The 21,452-nt window shown below is 40.0% G+C and overlaps 1 protein-coding gene across 35 annotated transcripts in view; it reads right to left on the bottom strand.

Annotated features, from left to right (window-relative positions):
- The window catches only part of SYNE1 (spectrin repeat containing nuclear envelope protein 1), a 464,577-nt gene that overhangs the window by 44,893 nt on the left and 398,232 nt on the right, over positions 1–21,452 (bottom strand). For all 35 annotated transcript variants that reach the window (XM_082730051.1, XM_082730052.1, XM_082730041.1 and 32 more), the window contains 3 exons: positions 17,890–18,048; positions 14,649–14,815; positions 2,581–2,743 (listed from right to left, as the gene is read on the bottom strand). In XM_082730051.1, coding sequence (XP_082586177.1) covers positions 2,581–2,743; positions 14,649–14,815; positions 17,890–18,048 — 489 coding nt within the window. The remainder of the gene's footprint in view (positions 1–2,580; positions 2,744–14,648; positions 14,816–17,889; positions 18,049–21,452) is intronic.

Here is a 21,452-nt window from a genome sequence, read left to right as displayed (position 1 = left end):
TGGTTAAGCCCATCAGGTAATCAAGTTCGACTGTCTTATTCCTTGGAGACATCCCTCCCACAGCACCCAGTTCCCTACTCCAGTCTGAACAGGGATGCTCTAGGCTGTGGGGCAGCTGGCATCTGGGATGTTCCCTTACCATCTACCCTGGGAATTTTCTTCTCTCTCTCGTGTTGAGTTTTATTTTTCTTCTCATTTTAGTATGTGCGATCTACCTTTCATTAGCATGTATACATGGGGTATTTTATATAGGAAATGGCAGGTACAATGTCCTAAATTAAATAATCTTCTCAGCTTTTGAAAGCACTGTCTCATTATCTTTTAGCTTCAACCATTACTTTGGAGAAATCAGACTTTTTCATCTTGGAAACCTTCAAGATCTTCTCTTTGTCTCCCATGTTCTGAAATTTTATAGTGATTTGTTTTGTTTTTAATTTTCCTGGGCCTTTGTAGGACTTGTGCTCTGGATGTACAACTGACCCATGAACACACGGTTGAAGATCGGCATGTAACATCTGACTCCCCCCATCTGACCTTCTTCAGGTCAGAAGAAGCCTTACCAAAAACATAAATAATTCAACAACAAATATTTTGTAGGTTATATGTATTATATACTGTGGTCTTACAATAAAGCAAGCTAGAAAAAAGAAAATCATAAGAAGGGAAAATAATCTATAGTACTCATATTTTCTTGCATAAAAAATCCACAAATAAATGGACCCACACAGTTCAAACCTGTATTGTTCAAGGGTCAACTCTACACATTTTTAAGTTTGGGGATTTTTTTATTTTTTAACATTACCACATTGATCATTTCTTCCTATTTTCTTTACTTTTTGTGGGGGACTTTTATGGAATAATTGAACTGGATTTTAAAGCTCTTGCATGAATCCTGGGTGAGATATAATGCTGGCTAGTGACATGGAGGGAGTTGGGGTGGTGGGGTGGAAGTTATACTATCTGGTACAGAGCATTTCACTTAATCTCTATTTTTAAGATAGTGGCTCCAGCCTCAATGGTGCCTTATAGCTCCCAACCAAAGTCCCTCTGGGTTTGCTTCCTCCAGAGTGTAAACCCTGGGTCTTTTGCTGGAGTGCATGAGGCAGACTAGTCTGGCTAGCTGGGATTCGGGAGAATCTGCCAGTCCAACCACTTATTTAGGCTTTTAAGCAATCTTACATCGTGAGGCCCTAACAACTTGCTCTCTTCTCCCTGAGCTACCTTGGAATTCTGTGGCATGGGTCAGCTTTCTATCCTCCATTCTGCAAACACAAGTAACTATTCATTCATCTACTTCTGCCTTCCAAATTTGTGAAGGATGTCTGTCTCTCTAACGTTTTCTTTCCTAGTCTCTGCCGTTGTGAATTTTGACCTTTCCCCCTTTCCTATCATTTTACTGGGGTTTGGAAGTAGTTAGGCTATAGATGCATGGATCAATTTGCTCTATTTAATTAGATACTGTTTTGATTCTCTTACATTTGCTAAATTACAATACTGGCTATTAGGATTTTAACTGTTTTTAACACTTCTCACTGATAGACATCATTACCATGTTCTCCAGGAGTATTCAGGGAGCTGGGGGTCAACCATAACCCCCACAACTCAATTATCAGAATTTCAAATGTGAATGAATCCATCACAGGGCTTTAATCTTACAAAAAAAGAAAAATGTCCCACTAACAATATTTTAAAGAAGAAATGCTCTTAAAATAATCCCAATATCTAATTACTGTATTTTAATATCTATTTGTATTGGTTTAAGTAGTTTGTAAAATAAAGTAAGTACATAAACTATTTCCTAAGATTTCATAAAACAGCTCTGTTTATATTTTGTAGTATTTTTAAGTTAAGTAACTTGGCTATCATGGCCTAAATGCAACGGAAGCAACCGGAGTATGGGAAGAATTTTCAAGGACAATCTAAGGACATGGAATAGCAATACTTCTTATGGGGCATTTGCAGGAGTCTGACATGCTTAGTAAAAATAAGGAAGGGGAATAGGAGATTAAAAAAATCCTTTCTGTATGCATTTATCATGGTCACTTTTTTTTGCCTTTTTTTTTTTTTTTGTTATGCTAGTGTAAGGTGCTGTCTTTGCTACAGAAACGAAGGTAGAATTGCAGTGTGCGCTCTGCAGATCATGTAACACTTCTTGTAAAACAAAACTGCTTTAGACTGCAAAAACTCTAAGAATATACTTCAAACACTATATGCAGGGGAAAAAAGTCTCTACTCTGTGTAGGTAGTAATGCGCTCATGACCCACAAAAAAATCAACAAAACGCACGCTGTCTTCTGGGACCATCACTGAGGCTCAGGGAGCTTAGGATGTCTTCTTGGTGGACCAATGACATTAAACCTATGAGAGTGTATCTATCTTCTAGACTCAACTCCTTGGTGACATGGGACCTGTTTGCCCCAAACACTAGTCCTGCCCAAGCCTCCCCTTTCTCAGCAATCCTGTCTAGCTTCCTCCTAATTTTCCATTTCGATTCACCATCTCACATCTGTCTCTGTATCCTGGCCAGGAGCACAGAGGTTCAGGAGCCTACTTGGTTCCTCTAGTCGTTTGGAGTTTTACCTGCTGCTCAGTGAGCTTCTTCTGTATTTCATCTGAGTCACAGGAATCGTAGACTATGGGCTTGGCCAGCTCTGACTCGATGTGAGCCAGCCACGTCCTCAGGTTGCTCATGTTCTTGTCTAGCTGCTGCACGGCCACCAGGGTCTCCTTCAGCTTCTTCACCCTGTGGGCAGAGGAGAGACTTTACTCGAGAATCCCTTGTGGACGAAGTGAACACTGGGTTTAAAGCCAAGTTGCCTAGAGCCGAAGTCCAGCCTAGCTCAGCCAGTTAGAGGCTGGGTGATTTTGGGAAACTGTACACCCTTCCTGTGTCTCTGTTGCCTCATCTATAATATAAAAATAGAGAAGTATCTGAGATTTGAATGGGTTGAATAATGTAGGGTCCACAGAACACATTCAATAAGTGTCAGCAGTGATGATGTTCAACATGGCGACAATTACGTAACAGTGACAGAAGCCTCATGACGTCATGAAGATTGTTATTTCCACCCATTATGTAATTTATACTCATACGAAGAATGCCTAAGAGGAAAGAAGGAATATTTCTAATGGATTGTCACCAGAATATGAATTTGTCGTTCTGATTACTCCAGCCTGGACGGGATAGATTTCAGTCCCTTGTGGCAGAAACTCAGTTAATAGAAGAAAGCACACTTGAGATGAACTACCAGAGTGATGATTTGCACTTTCATGCCAGATCACGTTAAAGGTGACTGAGGGTCTGCGGGGCCGCCAGTGGCAGAGGGCAGATGCAAGGCTGGCCTCCAGCCAGTCATCACCTGCAAAGCCTAGTTCGGTACCGTATTTGTTACACAGCATGTTTTTTTTAAAAAAAAATGTTTTCCCATTCTTTCCAGGAAGGAGTAAAATCCAAATTGTTTAAGATTGCCACTCGTCTAACAATCATGTGTGGACATCCTATATGTCAGATGCTGAGAAGACAAAATAAATAAAACTTGACTATTTTCCTGATGAAACGTACAATCAGACCGAAAATCTGGACACGTACACAAATGAAATGTAACATGTAATGTGGTAAGAACTAAATTAAAGAAACGGACTAAGGCCCTGGCTAGTAAATAAGGAGTGATCAATTCGTCTGGCCACCTCAGTAATCACTCACTCATTCATTCCTCATTTGTTCATGTCTGTATTCCTTCTATAAACTTCTGGGATGCTAGGTAGGCATGGTGCTAGGAAACAGAAATACAGCAATGACTGACCCTGTCACGGAGCAGCTTTGGCTCTGCTGAAAGAGAGGAAATGAAGAAGTAATATTAGAGCTGCATCTTGAAAGGTAGATACAAGCCAAGCTGAATATTTCTAGGCTGGGAAAAGTAGGGAAGAGAAGCAGATTTGAAGGCATCACGTGGTAATGTCAGCGGGGATGGGGGTGCGGAGGGTAGGGAAGGAAAGCAGAATAGGGCTGTGGTTGTGCTGAGGCAAGCGGATGGACCGACTGGAGTGGGATTACACAGGTCCTGCAGTGACATGACAATGGTGTCGTGTGCAGTTTAAAAATAAATAGGAACTCTGCCGGGACGTGTCCACCAAGGAATGATAAGATCAGGTCTGATTCTGAGTGAGTAAGTCTGAAGGGGGGTTCATGTGGAAGTCCATTCAGGTATAAGAATACCAACATTTGAATAACATTTTCTGTTGGTAAAGAAACTCTTAGATGCACTAACTTAAGTTGTTTTGACAAAAAAAAAAATGTGTATTTAAAAAAAATTATGTTAAAAAAATTATGTTCATACTCCACAACATATTCTATTAATAGGAAACCGAAAACGTGTTGCTCTTTATCATGACTCATATTTCCATTCAAGGTGAGACTTCTCTAATTAGCTTTGTAAGTACAAATTGTACCCTGTCCCCAGGGCAGTTCAAGGCACTGGCCTTGAATAATAATTCCAAGAACACTTAAATACAACCTACTCACATTTTTCTCATAAATAAAACAGAATTCACTTGAGCGTCGGTCGGTGAATAGCAGTTTTAGAACAGCTACTGGGTGCAAAGCCCAGGGTGCACATTTTATCAATGACCACGCCATGGGCTTGGAATTCGACGTGGCCCTGGCCATCCTGCTTTAGTGGCCCAGGCTGAAAGTACAGTCCCCAGTCAATAAACACATGGGAATAGGACTCCAGAGTGGCTCACTGCTCTGAGACGTCTGTCCTGGTTTTACCTCTGTAAGAAAGTCCTTTTGGGAACGTCTCCCACTTAACCAGCTTCCTGTCTTCGGATCTGGTAGGATCTGGATGCTGACAGGGCTCTGGGATGGGGTTTTATAGCAAGCTCATAATATCATCAGGGTTTGGTGTGGAGCTAGAGGTTGGAAGAACACTTCATTCAGCTTGCTTCCTGCTTTCCCTTATTTTAACTCCCTGGTATTATTTATGCACAAGTTCCTCTTCCCATTTAAATTCCTTGGGAAACTAGAACTGTGAATTTCTGCTTTTGGTTTTCGCCTTCCCCTGCAATGCTACCCTCAGTGTTTGGCACAAGGTTCGGCACTACTTAAATGCCAGATAAACTCAAATAATTAGTATTCTAAGTAAAATACCTTTATTTAGCTAGCATATTTTATTCTTAATTTAGTTGATATTAAATGTATACTTAACTTTTTCCCTTACACCAACATTTGCAAATGGTCTGTCAAGTACTAAAATTTATTCATGTTCTTGGTTCAAATTTCACGTACAAAAATGACCAAAAGAGCTAAGGCACAAAAGAATGTGTGTGAACACTCCTCCACTGGATATTGTCTACACTAGTCAAATAATTTACAAGATTAGTAATCTTGTATGATATTGAATGGGTTCCAATAGTCAGAGCAGTTAGTGGGTAATATGTCAAGGGCATCGTGACATGGAAATGCTTGTTCATATAGTCCATTAGGGACAAGTTCCTCTTTCAAATGAGTGAGTGAATCTTTGTAAAGTCAATGGGGGTGAACATTTAAGTGGTTTCCTTTTCTCATTTTTTTAAACATGTATTTGAGTACAAATAGCAAAATGCATTATGTGTGTGTTGGGGGAAGCAGATGTGAGCTGGGGGAAATGGGTAGAAAAGCCCCAAACATCTTCCTTGAACTTATGAAACTTGATATTTGCAGGACATAGATCATTCTTTTTTTTTTTTTTTTTAAGAACAATGTCCCATCTTTATCCCATTATTTCTTTAAAGGAAATCTTTGTGTGAAGTGTCACAATATTTTCATTTATCTATCATTGTAAGAAGTTTGAGCAACATTCTTTTTGGTAGCATCCAGGATTATAATTCAAAATGGATGTTTGTAGATGTCACAAGTCTGGGTAAGTTTAGCAAATCTTGTGCATCTGAAAGTTCTGTAGCCGATTGGTCTTCTCACTGTCCGGGGTGCCTCTTGGGACTTCACCTTCTAGAGAAGGAATCACTACTAAATCCAGTTGCACAGACAGCTTTATAAACACACATATACACTACATGTATATATTTATCACTACTTTCCTTCAAACTAATTTTGTAAATCTATAAACCAAAAAAAAAAAAAAAAAAGGTCACATTCTAAATGTAATAGGACTAAAAGTATCATCAGGAAATCCTATTTACCAGCAGGAGTTTATCTGGGGGGAATGTTATGGTATAAGAATAATATTCTTAAAAATGAAGTTAAAATTCCTGATCTAATGTTGTTCTAACTGAAAAAACTCATGAAATAAACATTTGTATAATGCACAAAATTACTACTTTAGACATACATTTTTACATGCTGTACATGTTTTAAAACCTTTATGCTAGTCATGTGACCAAAACTTCCTGACAAACCTAAACAGAAACAACTCTTTCTCATACACAAAACCCTCCAGGCCCCCGCACTATGAACAGATTTTTATTTAATAAAGGGAGAGCTTCCCGCTACCAAGCTGAAAACTGGCTAAGGCTGAATTCCAGTTTCATCAGGAGCCCCATCCTTTAAATAGCAGATGATGGACCAACTGGGTCTTCTCACTGGGTCTCTTTCCTGTGTCTCAGGCTAAGGTAGCATTCCCCGGGCATGACGCATACAGTCCAGAGACAACTGGAATACCAAGCCATAACCAAGTCCATTAACCTTCCCCTCCAGCTCCGCATGCCTAGTAGGGGGACAAGAAAACAAACCAACAAAGAACTCTTGGGAGTCCATGGCTAACAAGCTCCCAGCACCAAACAATCTCCACTTCACGCTGGCCAAAGCTATCACGGATTAAAGATCCAGCATCTATCCCACGAAGCCCACGTAACATGCCAGCTATGCACAATGGAAGAACCTCAAGGAGATGCCTGCCTTGTGACATCGCAGTTACATTCCGGAAGATCTGCGTCCACAGAGCCGTCCTCTGCCATCCTCGGGCCACACAGATCTTCTGCCACCACCATGAAGTTTCCAACTTGCAAAAGTTAGGTCTGCAGAGCAAAAAGCTAAATCCTGGGTGGGGATGAACGTTTCCCCTTGTCTGCGTATGGAAGTATGAAAATGTTCGCTCTAAACAAATGTGGCGAGGTCTCTGCCTGATAATATGACACTGCACAGTGACAAGTGGTCATGTTTCTAAATAAAACCTACATTCATTAACATGTGCCAAGCCTGATCTCCTGGAATGTAGGCCACGAGTGTAAGAAGGGGAAAGGCTCAGTGTAATCTGCAAGGAGGGGGAGGCTTTCTAAAGAAAGGAGGACATCAAAAATAAGGCTGGCTGGGGACGCTCTGCCGTTCTGGAAGGACGGGCAACTCTTCTCGGGGGCTGTTTGTTAAGTTGGAAAGGATTTTTGATAAAGATAAATCAACCAAATGCGAACCAACAAAACCCCCACAAATACAGCAAGTTGTGTGGCGAAAAAAGCAACTTTTTTCCCCCTTCTGTTTGAAATGCCAGCTGAATGGTGTAAAGTAGAAGTTTTAGAGGTTCTTTGGGAAGGTGGGATGGAAAACATATTCTGTACAACAGTGATCGGTCTTCACTTTTGAAAGGGTTATTTACAAAATAAAAGTGATGAAAGAAATATTATTCTTCCCTTACATATCCCAAACCTTTGTCCTTTTAAAAATAACGATAGAAAGTGACAAATGTAACATGTTTATTTTAAGATATTAATAAATAAGGTTATCTGTTCATTTGCTTGGTGGGATTCAGATAACTTTTTTTTGTGGATTTCAAGAGTTTCAAACTTTCTGTACTGAATCTATATGAATTTCACAATCTAGGCTCTAAAAAAGTAAGCTCTCAAATTATTAATTACTGGTAATTTATTTAATAAAATGTGGTGAATGCTAGCTGCTTTAAGTGCTTTTTGGATGAAGGTATAGATACAATGCACAAATAGATTACCAAAAAATAAATAAATGATGAACATTTGTTAAGTTCATTTTAAAAGCCCTATTTGATGAGCTGCAAAATAAAACAAAGCATTTGGGTCTGATCGTGTGAGGTAATGGCTTTTAAAACAGAAACATATTTCCCTTTTAAAAGCAACAAACCTACTTTTTACATAAGAAGTACACTCTGGAAAACTTATAAATAAAAGTATTTTTCAAATCGTGCTACTTAAAGCTATCTTATTGTGAATTCTTTATAAAACAATTAGTCCTCTAATATATTATTTTTAGCAATCAGGAAGAAAAATATATAAGCTTTGGTTAAAGGAATATATTAGTCATGATTCCATAACAGCAAGCAAATTTATTTTTTCTTGATTATGACTAATACTTCCAGAAACTTGAGATCTTTAAAACCTTGTACTGCCATTATGTTCCTAGTTTAATTTTTTTTCTAGTTTTTCTCATGGGTTCAAATTTTTTTCCCATGCTCATTATCATGAAGACAATATATTTATTGCAACAAATTAAAAATAAAGCAAAGTTCTAAACTCACAGTTACTGTAATAGCAAAATATGGTAACGATATCAATGTCCAACACGGGAAAATATTAAATAAATCATGGTGTATTAAAACTATGGAATATTCTGTAGCTCTCTAAAAGAACAAGACGGCCACATGTGACATTCTGTGGTATACATGGTCTTTCCCTCTCCATTGCCTCGTTGTAGCTACGGCAGTTATTTTAATGAATACTTTGAAAATGAGGAAGCTAGGGCTCAGAAAAGTGATGCAGTGAGCCCTAGGTCACACAGCCTGAACATGGTGGACTAAACTCAGGGCTCCTGACTGGTTCTGCGCTGCTTCCATGCGTGCTGCTTCGGTGCATTCCTGATTCTGGCCAGAGACCTCCGAATTGACCACTCCAAGAGTCAAGTTTTCTTCCTCTAGTGGAACTGCTGTTAGACTGAAACCCCTTCTAAGGGCAGCTGCTCCAACTTCACAACGCCTTCCTTGCACTGCATACGCGGTTTACCTACACAGCCTCGAAGCTCCCTCTCCTGCCACTTGCTGAGGGCTCTGTGAGGTGGTTTACTGGTACTATCTCATTTAGGCCACCTAAAACCTTTTACACTGGTGGTAGCTGAGGTACTGAGAGGGAAGGAACTTGTCTAGCATCGCAGGGCAGGCGAAGCAGAACAAACAACGTGGTGATTTAGGCAGGTGAGGCCTGAGGCCCATGTTCTGCTTTATTCTTTTTTTTTTTTTAATTTTTTATTTCTTTTCAGTGTAACAGTATTCATTGTTTTTTGCACCACACCCAGTGCTCCATGCAATCCGTGCCCTCTCTAATACCCACCACCAGGCTCACCCAACCTCCCACCCCCCCGCCCCTTCAAAACCCTCAGATTGTTTTTCAGGGTCCATAGTCTTTCATGGTTCACCTCCCCTTCCAATTTCCCTCAACTCCCTTCTCCTCTCTAATTCCCCATGTCCTCCATGCTATTTGTTATGCTTCACGAATAAGTGAAACCATATGATTATTGACTCTCTCTGCTTATTTCACTCAGCATCATCTCTTCCAGTCCCGTCCATGTTGCTACAAAAGTTGGGTATTCATCCTTTCTGATGGAGGCACAATACTCCATTGTGTTGTTTGTTTTTTTTTTTAAGATTTTATTCATCTGATGGAGAGAGAGAGAGAGAGAGAGACCACAAGTAGGCAGAGAGAGGGGAAGCAGACTCCCGCTGAGCAGAGAACTTGAGGCAGGACTTGATCCCAGGACCCTGAGATCATGGCCTGAGTCGATGTCAGAGGCTTTAACCCACAGAGCCACCCAGGTGCCCCTGCTTTATTCTTATCTGTAGGGGTAGCACTTTGCATCCTATGTCTTAGATTGGAGAAATGCAGTGAATACTGGAGTGACCATTATGTGCAAAGAGCTGCGCGTTGGGTTCCAGCTTCACTATGGTCATGCTACGGTCATGCTTACGGTGTCGCTGGGAGATGAAACTGTAAACAACTTATCACACAAGATGCTTATTACAGCAGAGGGAAATTCTAAGAAGGAGAGGTTGGAAAGTTTGCTGAGAAGGTAAGAAGAGTCTCACTTAATCCAAAGAATAGGAAGCACATGACGAACAAGTAGGAGAGGGCCAGGCCGGAGGGGGGCAGGACATGAGCAGGCAGATGTGATGGAAGGAGGAAGGCGGGGGCTGAGTTGTGTGTACACTTGCTCCGTACCCTTAACTGGTGAGGCACCATTTTCTCTTTCGTCTTCTACATTCACTAGATCTGGGGTCAGCAAACTAGGGTCGGCTGCCTGTTTTGATAATAAAATGTTACTGCAACTCAGCTGCATTTTCCTGTTTCCATGCTGTCTAAGTCCGCTTTTGCAATACGGCGGAGGCGTTTCGGCAGGGACCATTGGCCCCCAAAGCCGAAAATATTAACTAGATAGTACTGTGCAAAGGGATTGCCAATCCCAGCCTGTAGCAACGTCCACAGTACTTCATACACAGGGGACGTTCAGGCATTTTTTAAAATTATATTTGTTGTCGCTCTACTTCTATGAAGTGTTTAAGGGAATTATAATAAATAGGTAGCTGAAAAACAGCCACAAAGGACCACATATTGTATGATTCCAAGTACATTCAGATCTGTGCTGGCCTGGGGCCAGTGGAAGGAGAGAGGGTGGAGGGGAAAAGAATGACTAAGTCTTTTATTAGGGGGTGATGACAATGCTTTAAAATTGATTGTGGTGATGGAGACACAGATCTGTAAATATGCTAAAAATCACTAAATGATTTATACTTGTGATAGATGAGTTGCATGGTATGTGAATTATTCCTCAATAAAGCTGTTACTGAAAAAAAAAGTACCAAATAACTAAAGTGTACTTTTGTTTTGGTGATGAGGATTTAGGTTTAGTAGAGGGAACAGAACTGTATTAACTGTATTCTGTTAGAGAATACAGTTAATTTTTTAGAAGACATCATTACAACAGAGCACACAACTTGAGTCTGACCTTCCTAGATATCCAAGTAGGAATGTTCAATACAACATCAATGGTTATAAAAAGCACTGAATGGGGCATCTGGGTGGCTCAATTGGTTAAGCTTCTGCCTTTGGCTCAGGTCATGATCCCAGGGTCCTGGGATTGAGCCCCACATTGGGCTCTCTGCTCAGCAGAGAGCTGGCTTCTCCCTCTCCCTCTGCCTGCAGCTCCCGCTGCTTGTCCTCTCTGTCTCTCTGTCTCTCTCTCTCTGTCTCTGTCAATACATAAAATCTTAAAAAAAAAAAAAGGCACCAAACAACTAATGCTAAATGACAGAGCTCCTGTTATCCTGAGCTAGAAAATGTACTATGTGGGTTTTTTCATAGGGTTCAGAGACAAAATGAGAGCCAGAATCCTAGCAGACAGTTTTATAGAAACTATAAGTACAGCAATTACTGTTTTTTATGCTTACTCTTAAGGAAAAGCCAACAGCTCAGAAATGCCTTGGCCAATTGTCTTGGCCATTATCGACCTAAAGGATCTTCGGGGATAAAGAAAATGATCTGTATCTACAGTGCCCAATAAAGTAGCTATTATCCTCATATGATTATTAAGCCCTAGAAATGGGACTAGCACAACTAACTGTAATCAAAATTCAACTGTAATTTAATTGCATCCTATTTCAGTTAATTTAAATAGCCACGGGTAGCTAATGACTGCTATATTAAACTGAGAAGGTATAGAAAGCACGAGCAGGTACTAGAGCATTATCCACTGTGGAGACCTAAGAAAAACTAAACAGATCTTGTTGCCCTAAAAAGCTGACAATTCCTAGTAACAGTCAGTTTAAAAATTCAACACAAAACACATTTATTTTGTATTCAGAATAGTCTAAGTAATTCACTAGTGACAGGAAGGTGGCTCAAAGTTATGCATTCTATTTGTATGCAATAGGTGTATTATCAGGAAATCTTTCTTTCCTTTCTCCTGTTTCTGTTAGCTGGCAAACTGTTCACCTGAAAATACGATCTTCAAAAATAACCTTTCCCTTCCCACAAGAGCACCAAATAACATTTAGAAATATCGAAAGGCACAACTAAGTTGTGTTCTGCTTTAATATATCAGTGTGAGAAAAAGTAGGAAGAGGGAAGAGGGAAGAGGGGTGAATGGGACTGACCCCCAGAAATCTGATGCTTGAGCAGGCAGCTCATAGTTGAAGGTGGGTGTGGGGGACAGTCACCTGGTGTGTGTACTCTTGAAGAGCTGATAAACAAGGAAATGGAAGATAAATGTGGTGGTTGAGTGTCCTTTAAAAGAGGCCTCAGCGAGACTATGAATTTATTAATCTGGCACCAGCCAGATTAAGCTCTAGAACCAGCCATCTGGTTTACTTTGGAACGAGGCAATCAAAAATGGACAGCACATCTACAAAAAGCTACATCTGTGCATGATGAGACTCTACTAGAGTAGAAACATATGAGCGTTTTAGTGACTATAGTGCAAAGTAGGCATATCCAAAAACATTTAATTGATTCAAACGTTACTAACGTGTCTTTGGAAAGATAAATAACATCTAGAAAATCCTCACTTGGACCGCAGAAAAGTTATAAATAAACGACTTCGAGGAGAAAGCACCTAACTCTTTAGATGTAAAGTTGGCTAATGACTGGTCATAACACTTAAGCTAGCATCTTACAAACAAACTCTATTAAATTAAATTTAAAACATCTTTGACACAGTGTATCCCCTGAGCCACTAAAGATTAGAAAAGAACACTAACTAGTTTAGCTGGATTGTACATGCCAATGCAAGCCAACCCGTGAGTCATAATCTAACCCAAAAAATCCAAGGATGTTTACCAACTGGGCAGCTTCCCTAAGAAGGGTATTTATAGCAGAGCTTTGATTTGTCTTTCTGAAATAAGATTTGGTTATCACAGTCTGAGAAGTGAGGCTACACATAGCAAATGGGGTTCTAAAACCTACATATGCTGGAAGCCTTGGAGTAGTTGAGCTCAACCGTATGTTACCATGGCTTTGTAGTACCTTTACCAGGGCATTTAGCTTGTCACTTTACTTGATGTCTTTGCATGTCTAGATATCCACCATGAACTCCTCAAGGAAAGGGGCTTCTGTCTTTGTAGCCTCAAAATATCTCAGAGCTGCTGTGAGCCCTTTACAAAGGATGGGGAGATTAGATTGTTGAAATAATTACAGAGACTAGTTTCCTTTAGATCAGGGACAAGGAAGTCATAAACTTGGCAGACAGGAGAATATAGTGCTCCCAAGCATGGCTTCTAGAATCACAGAGTGCAGGGTCTGCCACTCAGCACGTGTGTAACCATGGGCAAACCTGAGCCTCAGCCTCTGCATCTAGAAAATGGGTATAATAATAACGCCCACCTCTAATAGTGTTGTGAACGACACAGGAGAAGATGCATATGAAGCTTGTGGCATGGTCAGTGGCACATACCAAGGGTTCAATAAGCATCAGCTATTGCAGTGCTGTTTGATAAACAATTTAAAAATCGGTAAACATTTACTCCATTTTTGTTTCATTATTCTTAAAATATTTCATTATTTTTAAAATAAAAAAAAATCTCATCTTCTTCCTAAATAAGCTCCTCTCTGAAACTCCCTTAGAGAACAAAAAATATGCTAGGTATTTTCAACATCAAAACATGCAATTGCCATGCCCATATGCAATTATTGTGGGCACACGGTATTCAAAGGGCACTATTTCATTTGTGCTAAGGAAAAGAACCCAGACTTTAAAAGTGCATTGTCAGTTAGTTCCAAACGGCTATGAATCAGAAGGATTCATAACATCTGAACTGTTCTAACTGCCAGACAAAAGCATGTCCGTTCAGATATTCATGTATTCATTCATTCATTCATTCATTCAAACATGTTTTGAGCCCAAACTGCATTCAGGCACCGCTCTTGGTGCTCATGATATATGAGGACTAGCATGCACAAGGATGTCCACTGCCCTTGTGGAGCCTACATTACTACGTGAAACCAAGTTCACCTAAAACAAAGCATTTAAGTCGTCATTCCCTTTATATCAAATAACATAGTGTCTCATTCGCTCTATCAGACTTGTGTAATGCTCATAAAGACCCTTACATATTTTTTCTTTCTTTACTTTTACCTCTTTTCCTCAACCTGACCTTCAGCAACAGAAACCGAATATAATATTCCTCTCAAATACAAGGCAGACACTTAGTTATTAAAGCTAAAAACAAAATTGCAGTACTACAGATTATTTCTACATCTATGCCGAGTGGCAATAATTAGCTTTATTCCCACACTCGGCTAGCCAGAAATACAGTAAGAATGTGATTTTCTATATATCCTTTTTTTTTTTTTTTTCCTACAGTGGATAAAAATGCCCTCTCTGGACACTCGTCAGCAGTTTTACCTCCTTCCTCATAGAACCCTGAATACCCATGCAGCCCTGAAATCAAGAATTCTCTTTTGGGAATGGGTTTTGTTTGGATAGGACTTTCTCTCTTTCCGCTAAATGCAAACACCACTGAGTTTATTAATCAAGAAGGAAAATTTCAAAGTTAATGAAAGTGACATTTATGAGAAATCATAAACTCAAATGTGGGATGACGAGCGCAGACAGAGATTCATTGGGTTATCTTCAGCTGCAATGAAAGGTGGACTGAATGCTTGAAAATTCTGCACACATGTGTCCCGTGGCACAGGGTCCTTTTTACCTGGCTGCTATGAGATCCAGAAGATGCTGCCACCGGTCATTGACCTTGCCGAGCTTGTATTCAATCTCAGAGGCTTTGCTTTCGTGGCTGGCTCGAGCCAGTCGTTCTCCCATCTGCTGGAGCTGTATTTTGTTCTCTTGGGCCACAGCAATTTCCTCTTGATAATCCTGCATAATAAATAGCAATCACAGAGATCAGAAATCATATTTTTAATGCATTCAGCCCGGCTCCACTAGAAACACGATAATTACCGTTTTGTATTGCTTGGAATGTTTGGGCATGAGGAATGCTGTGTGAGTATCAGTCCATGTACACAAGAATTAGGGGTCCCTATTATTTTGGGGATGTGCACAGACTCTAGATTGAATTTTCACAGAACTTTTCTTAAAGAGAATGGAAATATTTTTATTTACTTAAAATGGGCATTAAAAAAATCAATAACAGTGTACACACAGAAAGACAAAACTTGAAGGGTTTTAATACTGAGAAATTACACCTTATTGTTATAATCACCGACCTGGGTGTTATATTTAGAATCAATCCTCATACAAACAGTTGCTAAGAGGCTTAGAAGTTGTGTGTATGTGTGTGCGTGTGTGTGCACAATTATGTATGTGCAACTGACATATATGTGTGTTTATATGTAAAAGTATAGATGTGCTTCTGTCAGTCACTTGCGCAGAATGCTTTAGAACAAATACCTTCATTTTAATGAGCTATCCTCTATGCAGTGTCAATATTGTGTAACACATAGATCAATGGCGAACTAACTCCTTAGAATAATAACCATTAGTCCTAGGGGATTAACGGGTCTCAACCTTTTTCATTTGCCCAGTTGCTGTACTCACTTCTCTTAAAGATTGTTTTGGAAAAGGAAACACTGGCTCCCTATGCAAGAGAAAGGCCACTGACCGGCGTGGTTTAAGCGATGATGAATGGACATCTATCTTCCCCAACCCTCACCGTCTGACCAATGATCCTCTCACTCCCGCCACAGTGCCAGAAGCCAATCTTTAGAATTGCCTTTCCTTCATTGTGTGGGCTTAACTCCCGTCAGGCAGCCAATATTATCTCAACAAAATAATAACACAAAGACAGGTTACAGAGTCATGGATATTTTAACCTTTCCCTGCTCTAAAGTTAGTGTGGCAACAGGGATATCCTCTCAAGTCAGTTACCAAAGCAAGAAGGACCGCCCCCCCTTACCCCCGAAATGGGAGAAGCCAGTGCAGTTCTTTCCTATCTCAGTGCCAAGTGCTCTCTTTCGGCCCAAGCACCCCCACCCTGTCTTCTCTCATTTTATGTTATTTCAACACAGAGTGGTTGTGTGACCGATACATAGATGTCCTGACCCCACAGAGTCAAGCTCATAAACACTTCTTCTGAAATCTCAGAACTCATTTTATACACAAAATAGCATCACTAATATTTTAAAGATTTCTGACATTGTGCCAAATCGTTTAACAAAATTATGTGAAAAACTAAAATTTTTTTCATTTTTCAGTTGTGATTGTATTTTGTCCAAGAGATAGTTTTTTCCACACCCCAAAATATGCATTCTAAATTTCATGAAGAAAATCAATGAGAATAGAGATGCACTTAAGAAAGACTGATTCTATAGCAAGCTTCACTGTAATACCTATAGTCCATTAATCATGTCCAGTGGAGCATTCTCTGATATCCAGAAACTATCAAAGTGCAAAGTTATTCATTTCAGATATTGAAATGAAATCTGTTTTATCTTAGTTCGCATTTTAAAGGTTTACAATATCAAATATAAAAATGCTCATTGCTAGAATTTGACATTTTAAGTGGAAAGCCTTAAAACTATTAATATTGCATCTTTACACTGGAGTTTTTTTCCTTTACGTATATGCATGGACGATTTTTCCTAATAATTATTTGCATTTATTTTAGAGTGAATGAGGCTATAATTCGTTTATTCAGTATTCAGTAATGACTGAGTACTTATGAGAAGACAGGCATTGCTCTTGGGCACAGGAGACACAGCAATGAATAAAACAGACAAAGACATTTCTAGCAAAGCTGACAATCCAGTGGGGCTCCCACTGCAGACAAAGAACCAACAAGTAAATAGGGAAAGTACGTTGTGAACCAGAGAGTGATGTGTGCTAACAAAGAACACAAACTGAAATAAATCAATACGATCAATAATTATTCAAAAATAATGTGGAAGCATCAATGATACTATCCAAAACATTTTTTTTCTTTTTTTTTTCAAAACATTTTAATTTATTTTTATTTTATTTTTAAAAAGATTTCACTTATTTGTCAGAGAAAGAGAGAGCGAGCACAAGCAAGGGGAACAGCCGGCAGAGGGAGAAGCAGGTTTCCCGCCGAGCAAGGAACCTGATGCCACACAGGGCTTGATTCCAGAATGCTGGGATCACGACCTGAGCCTAAGGCAGATGCTTACCAACTGAGCCACCCAGGCGCCCCATCAAAAATATTTTTAAAGGCTAATAAATTTGATCAGCCCTACACAGACCCAAAAAATGTTCTGTAACCGTATGACTATAATTTAATAGTCATACATAACTGGAAAAAAATATGAAGCAAAATTCTCAGGAAATTTTCCTTTTTTTCCCAAGATTTATTAGAGAGAGAGAGAGCATGAGTGGGTAGATGGGCAGAGGGAAAGAGTGGAAGGGGGAGGGGCAAGCAGACTCCACTTTGAGCAAAAGCCCAATGCAGGCCTCATCCCATGACCCTCGGATCCCGACCCAAGCTGAAATCTAGAGTCTGACATTGACCCGCTCCACCGACTGAGCTATCCAGGAACCTCAGAAAAGTTTTCATTCCTGTAACTGTCCATGCGTTCTGTTTTACAGAGAAAATGTCAGCTTAATTAATCCTAAGAATTCTTTCTTTTAGTCCTACTCTAGCGATTTTACTTCTCTAAAACCAAAAACAAAAGACACAAAAGAAAACTAATACACACAAACAATTCCTTCTGGGCAGGTAGCTAACACTGGCACACACCGAACATTTCTCTTATCAGCGGGTAGTTTACTTCAGCATATCCATATATATTGTGTGCAAAGGAGGCCTTTGCATGCAAGTTTATTTCATATTAAAAAGAAAAAACATTTAAAATATAGTGCTTTTACAGGACAGGAATTTAATAGTTTAATAATAAGTAAAGCCATCTTTTATACCTATTAAAAGTATGCCTACGTGTTACGAAGGGGGAACACATACATAGCCACGCATCCCGTACCTTCTTGAGCTTCTCTATCATTTCTTCAATGAGGATGTCTCCATTTTGAGAAACTTTGCTTTCCATCTGGGTCAGCCATTCACAAAGCTCCTTGTTCTTTTCACTGAAGACCGCCCATTCATTCAATCTCTCACTTACTTGCTGCCGCCGTAGGGAGAGCTGAAGGTTTAAATGGGAGAACGCATTAAAGGATCATCAGAGCAGAACATGTAACCTGAGGAAAAAAGCCAATCAATGGAGTTGGGTGGACTGGAATAAGCAATAGTTGTGCATCTCTTCAGGTCATTGTACGGTCCTAGGAGGGATCTAGGAAGTTGCACACGGACCCGCTATGAAACGCCAGTGGGGGGCAGCCAGCCCTCTGCTTCCCTCTGGAAGGGCCGCGTGCACCTCACACGGCAACGGGTTCTGCGGAGACTTCTACAGCATCGCTGAATGCACTGGTACTGAAAGAGAAGGGAAAGAGGAAAGAGAAAGAAGGAAGGAAAGGAAGAAAAAGGGGAAAAGGAAAGAAAGAAAAATAAGGACAAGTAGTGAAAAGGAAGAAAAGAAGGGAAGGAAAGGAAGCCTGAGCTGAGTCGCAGGTGTCGAGTGAGGGGAGCAGAGGGGCGCGGTGCCAAGAGGTCAGAAGTGGAAGACGGGTCCCTGTGGCTCAGCTCTGTACCGACCCTTACACTTGACGCAAGTTCTCTCACTTGCCTGCCCGCTTTCTTTTTTAATTCATCTCCCTTTGTGTCTTTTTCCTTTCCCTCTTCCTTGTGCATAAGGGTTTCCTGAGACATAATTCACATACCATATAATGTTGCTCCGGTTAAAGGTTTCAAAGTTATTTATGTTGTCGCATGCGTCTCTACTTCATTCCTTTTAACTGCTGAATACAGTCCATCATACGGATAGACATCTGATGGACTATATTCAGCAGTTAAAAGGAAAGTTAAAAAGTTAAAAGTTCATCTGTGGGTGGGTGTTTTGGTTGCTTCCGTATGTTATGAATAATGCTGCTGTTGTGCAGGGAGACACACGTTTAGTTGCCTTTGGGGTACACACCCACAAGCAGAATTGCCGGGTTACCTGGTGACACTACAGAGTGTCTGCCGAAGTGGCTGCACCTGTCACAGCAGTAGGGTTCTCATTTCTCCACATCCTCACCAACATTTGCTATTATCTGTCTTTTTGATTTTAGTTATCTTAGTGACACGAAGTGGTATCTCACCATGGTTCTGATTCACGTTTCTCTGACGGCTAATGATGCTGAAAATCTTCTCGTGTTTCTTGGCCACCTGTATATAGTCTTTGGACAACTACCTGGTCAAATCCTTTGCCCATTTTTGAATGGGGTTTTTTGTTTGTTGTTTGTTTGTTTTAGCACTGAGTTGTAATAGTTCTTTATGCATTAGAGACACAAGGGGCCTGTTTCTTATCTCTAAGTCTAGAGTGATCCCTTCCGGTATTTTAAAATTGTATGACTTCACAGTACTCTTGTTTTTGCAGTGCTGGTATAGATCCTAAGGAATATTTTTAGTTGAGCTAAGCTACATGCTAGCAAAATATAATGGGATTTGAGTGACATAAAGATGACCTTTTTTATAGATGTTCTACACACTCCAGTTGATAATGCTAGACATTCTACCAGTCATCCCATCGCATTAAACACCATCTCTTAATTTTCTTCCCCCCCCACTAACATTTTATCATGAAAAACATTAGACAGACAGAAAAGTTGAAAGAACTATAAGGGTAAGCACCTATAATACACTTACTAGACTAAAGTTGTGAACATTTTGCCTCATTTTGCTTTAATACATGTATTCCTTTATCCATCAATCCATTTATCCATTTTACTTTGTGATGCACTTCAAACCAATTTCCTTTTAAAAATGAAAATGAAAATATTTCTAAGGTACTATATGCTTCCTAGTTAGCAGTTCTGGCTAGGGTTGGCTCTGTTAATGACAGGGTCATTAATAGTCAAGGTCCTACACGTCCCAAAATGTCTATGATTCTACGCCTAAGAAAACACCTGGTAATTAGGCTTTGAGACCAGGTTCCCTATGCTGGGGCTAGCCCTCGTCATATGGGTCACTTAGATAGTGGGCCCCATAACCTAACAGTTTTTGAATGTCAACGGTACAAATGCATCCTCTTGAATTAATTACGATCTTTTAAAATAAAAATTTTCTGGGTAGGGTGACACTGATGAATCCATTAAGTATTTCCACAGTAGTACAAGTCAGCTTATCATTAAGTTTTCATTGAGGCAGAAAAATACAGAATAGCCCAAAAGCAGTGAACTTACTCGGGGTGGATACTGGTAGGAATGGAAAAAGCTAAGAAAACACAGGTTAAAGAGTTTTGGAGACAAAGTTCACCTACAGTAAGCTCTACTAAGACAGAGACGGAGCTAAGAGCATGATTCTTCCAGCAACCCCTTTCCTCTCGAACTGTGCTAGAAGACTGGATTCTGATCTTCGGCAGGAATGCTAAAATGTGGAATTTTTTGGTGGATATGATTTTTTTCCCTTTTATTCACACAGCATCAGAGTCAAAAGTGCGGTTGGTCATTAAAATTCTGGTTCAACTGATGTCCAAACTGAAATTATGTTTTCATAATTGGGACCTCCCAAAACACCTGCTTTTTGTTTTTGTTTTTGCTTTTTAGTATGCGTCTTTTCAGATTTTATTCTGTAAACATTTCATTTTACACAGCTAGAGTCACACACACGCTTGTAACTTTCTTTTTTCATGCTCTAAGAGCAACTTTTTAAGACAACAGTAAAAGCCCTTGCCCTTCAGATTTAATTAAGATTAACTAGGTTCTTGCTATGTGTGGTTCCTCTTTTCCTCTTCCCCCAAATCTTGGCCGTGAGCAAGGACGAATTCTAAGGCTTTCTCCCACAACATCCGCAGGGAAGAGGAGCACATAATAGAAAAATACTACCTATTTCCCTGAGAGGTAGGTTTTATTATCCCCAATCCAGAGTGAAGAAGAGAGAAGGTTAGATAAATCTGAGGCATTTGTTTGTAGTCAGTATGAGACAGAACCAGCAAAGCTTGAGTCTTTGACACAGGCTGCCGTGGAACATTACGATCAAATACCCAGAGGCAGCTAAGATTCAAAAACAGTCTCTATCACTTGCTAACGATATGACCAGGGCAGGGGGTATCATCTTCTCTACACCTTACTTCCTTTGTAAATGAATTTTTCATCTGTTCCAAATTCATTAAACAAATGTTTACTGTTTGCAGTAAACAGGTGTCTGCTCTGTGCCAAGCACTGATGTATGTCTAGGAATAGTAGGCTCGTAGTAGAATACAAACAAAATAAGAAAGTAGCCAGTACATACCAAAGATGTAAAGGAAGCTGGCCATTAATGGACGACGACGACTACTATGAGTGCTACTACTCCTACTACTACTCCTACTACTACTGGTACAGGGGTTCATTTGAATTTTTAATCTTTTTCCCTCTTGACACTCAGGTATTCAATACCTCCACTGAGCAGCTTGACTAGGTGTCTCTGGTGCTTACCACGGGGCACGGGAGTGTTGCCTTCATCTGCTCA

Source organism: Mustela nivalis, assembly GCF_964662115.1.
Source record: "Mustela nivalis genome assembly, chromosome: 5".
Classification (NCBI taxonomy): Eukaryota; Metazoa; Chordata; class Mammalia; order Carnivora; family Mustelidae; genus Mustela; species Mustela nivalis.
This window is presented reverse-complemented; position numbering and strand designations above follow the sequence as displayed.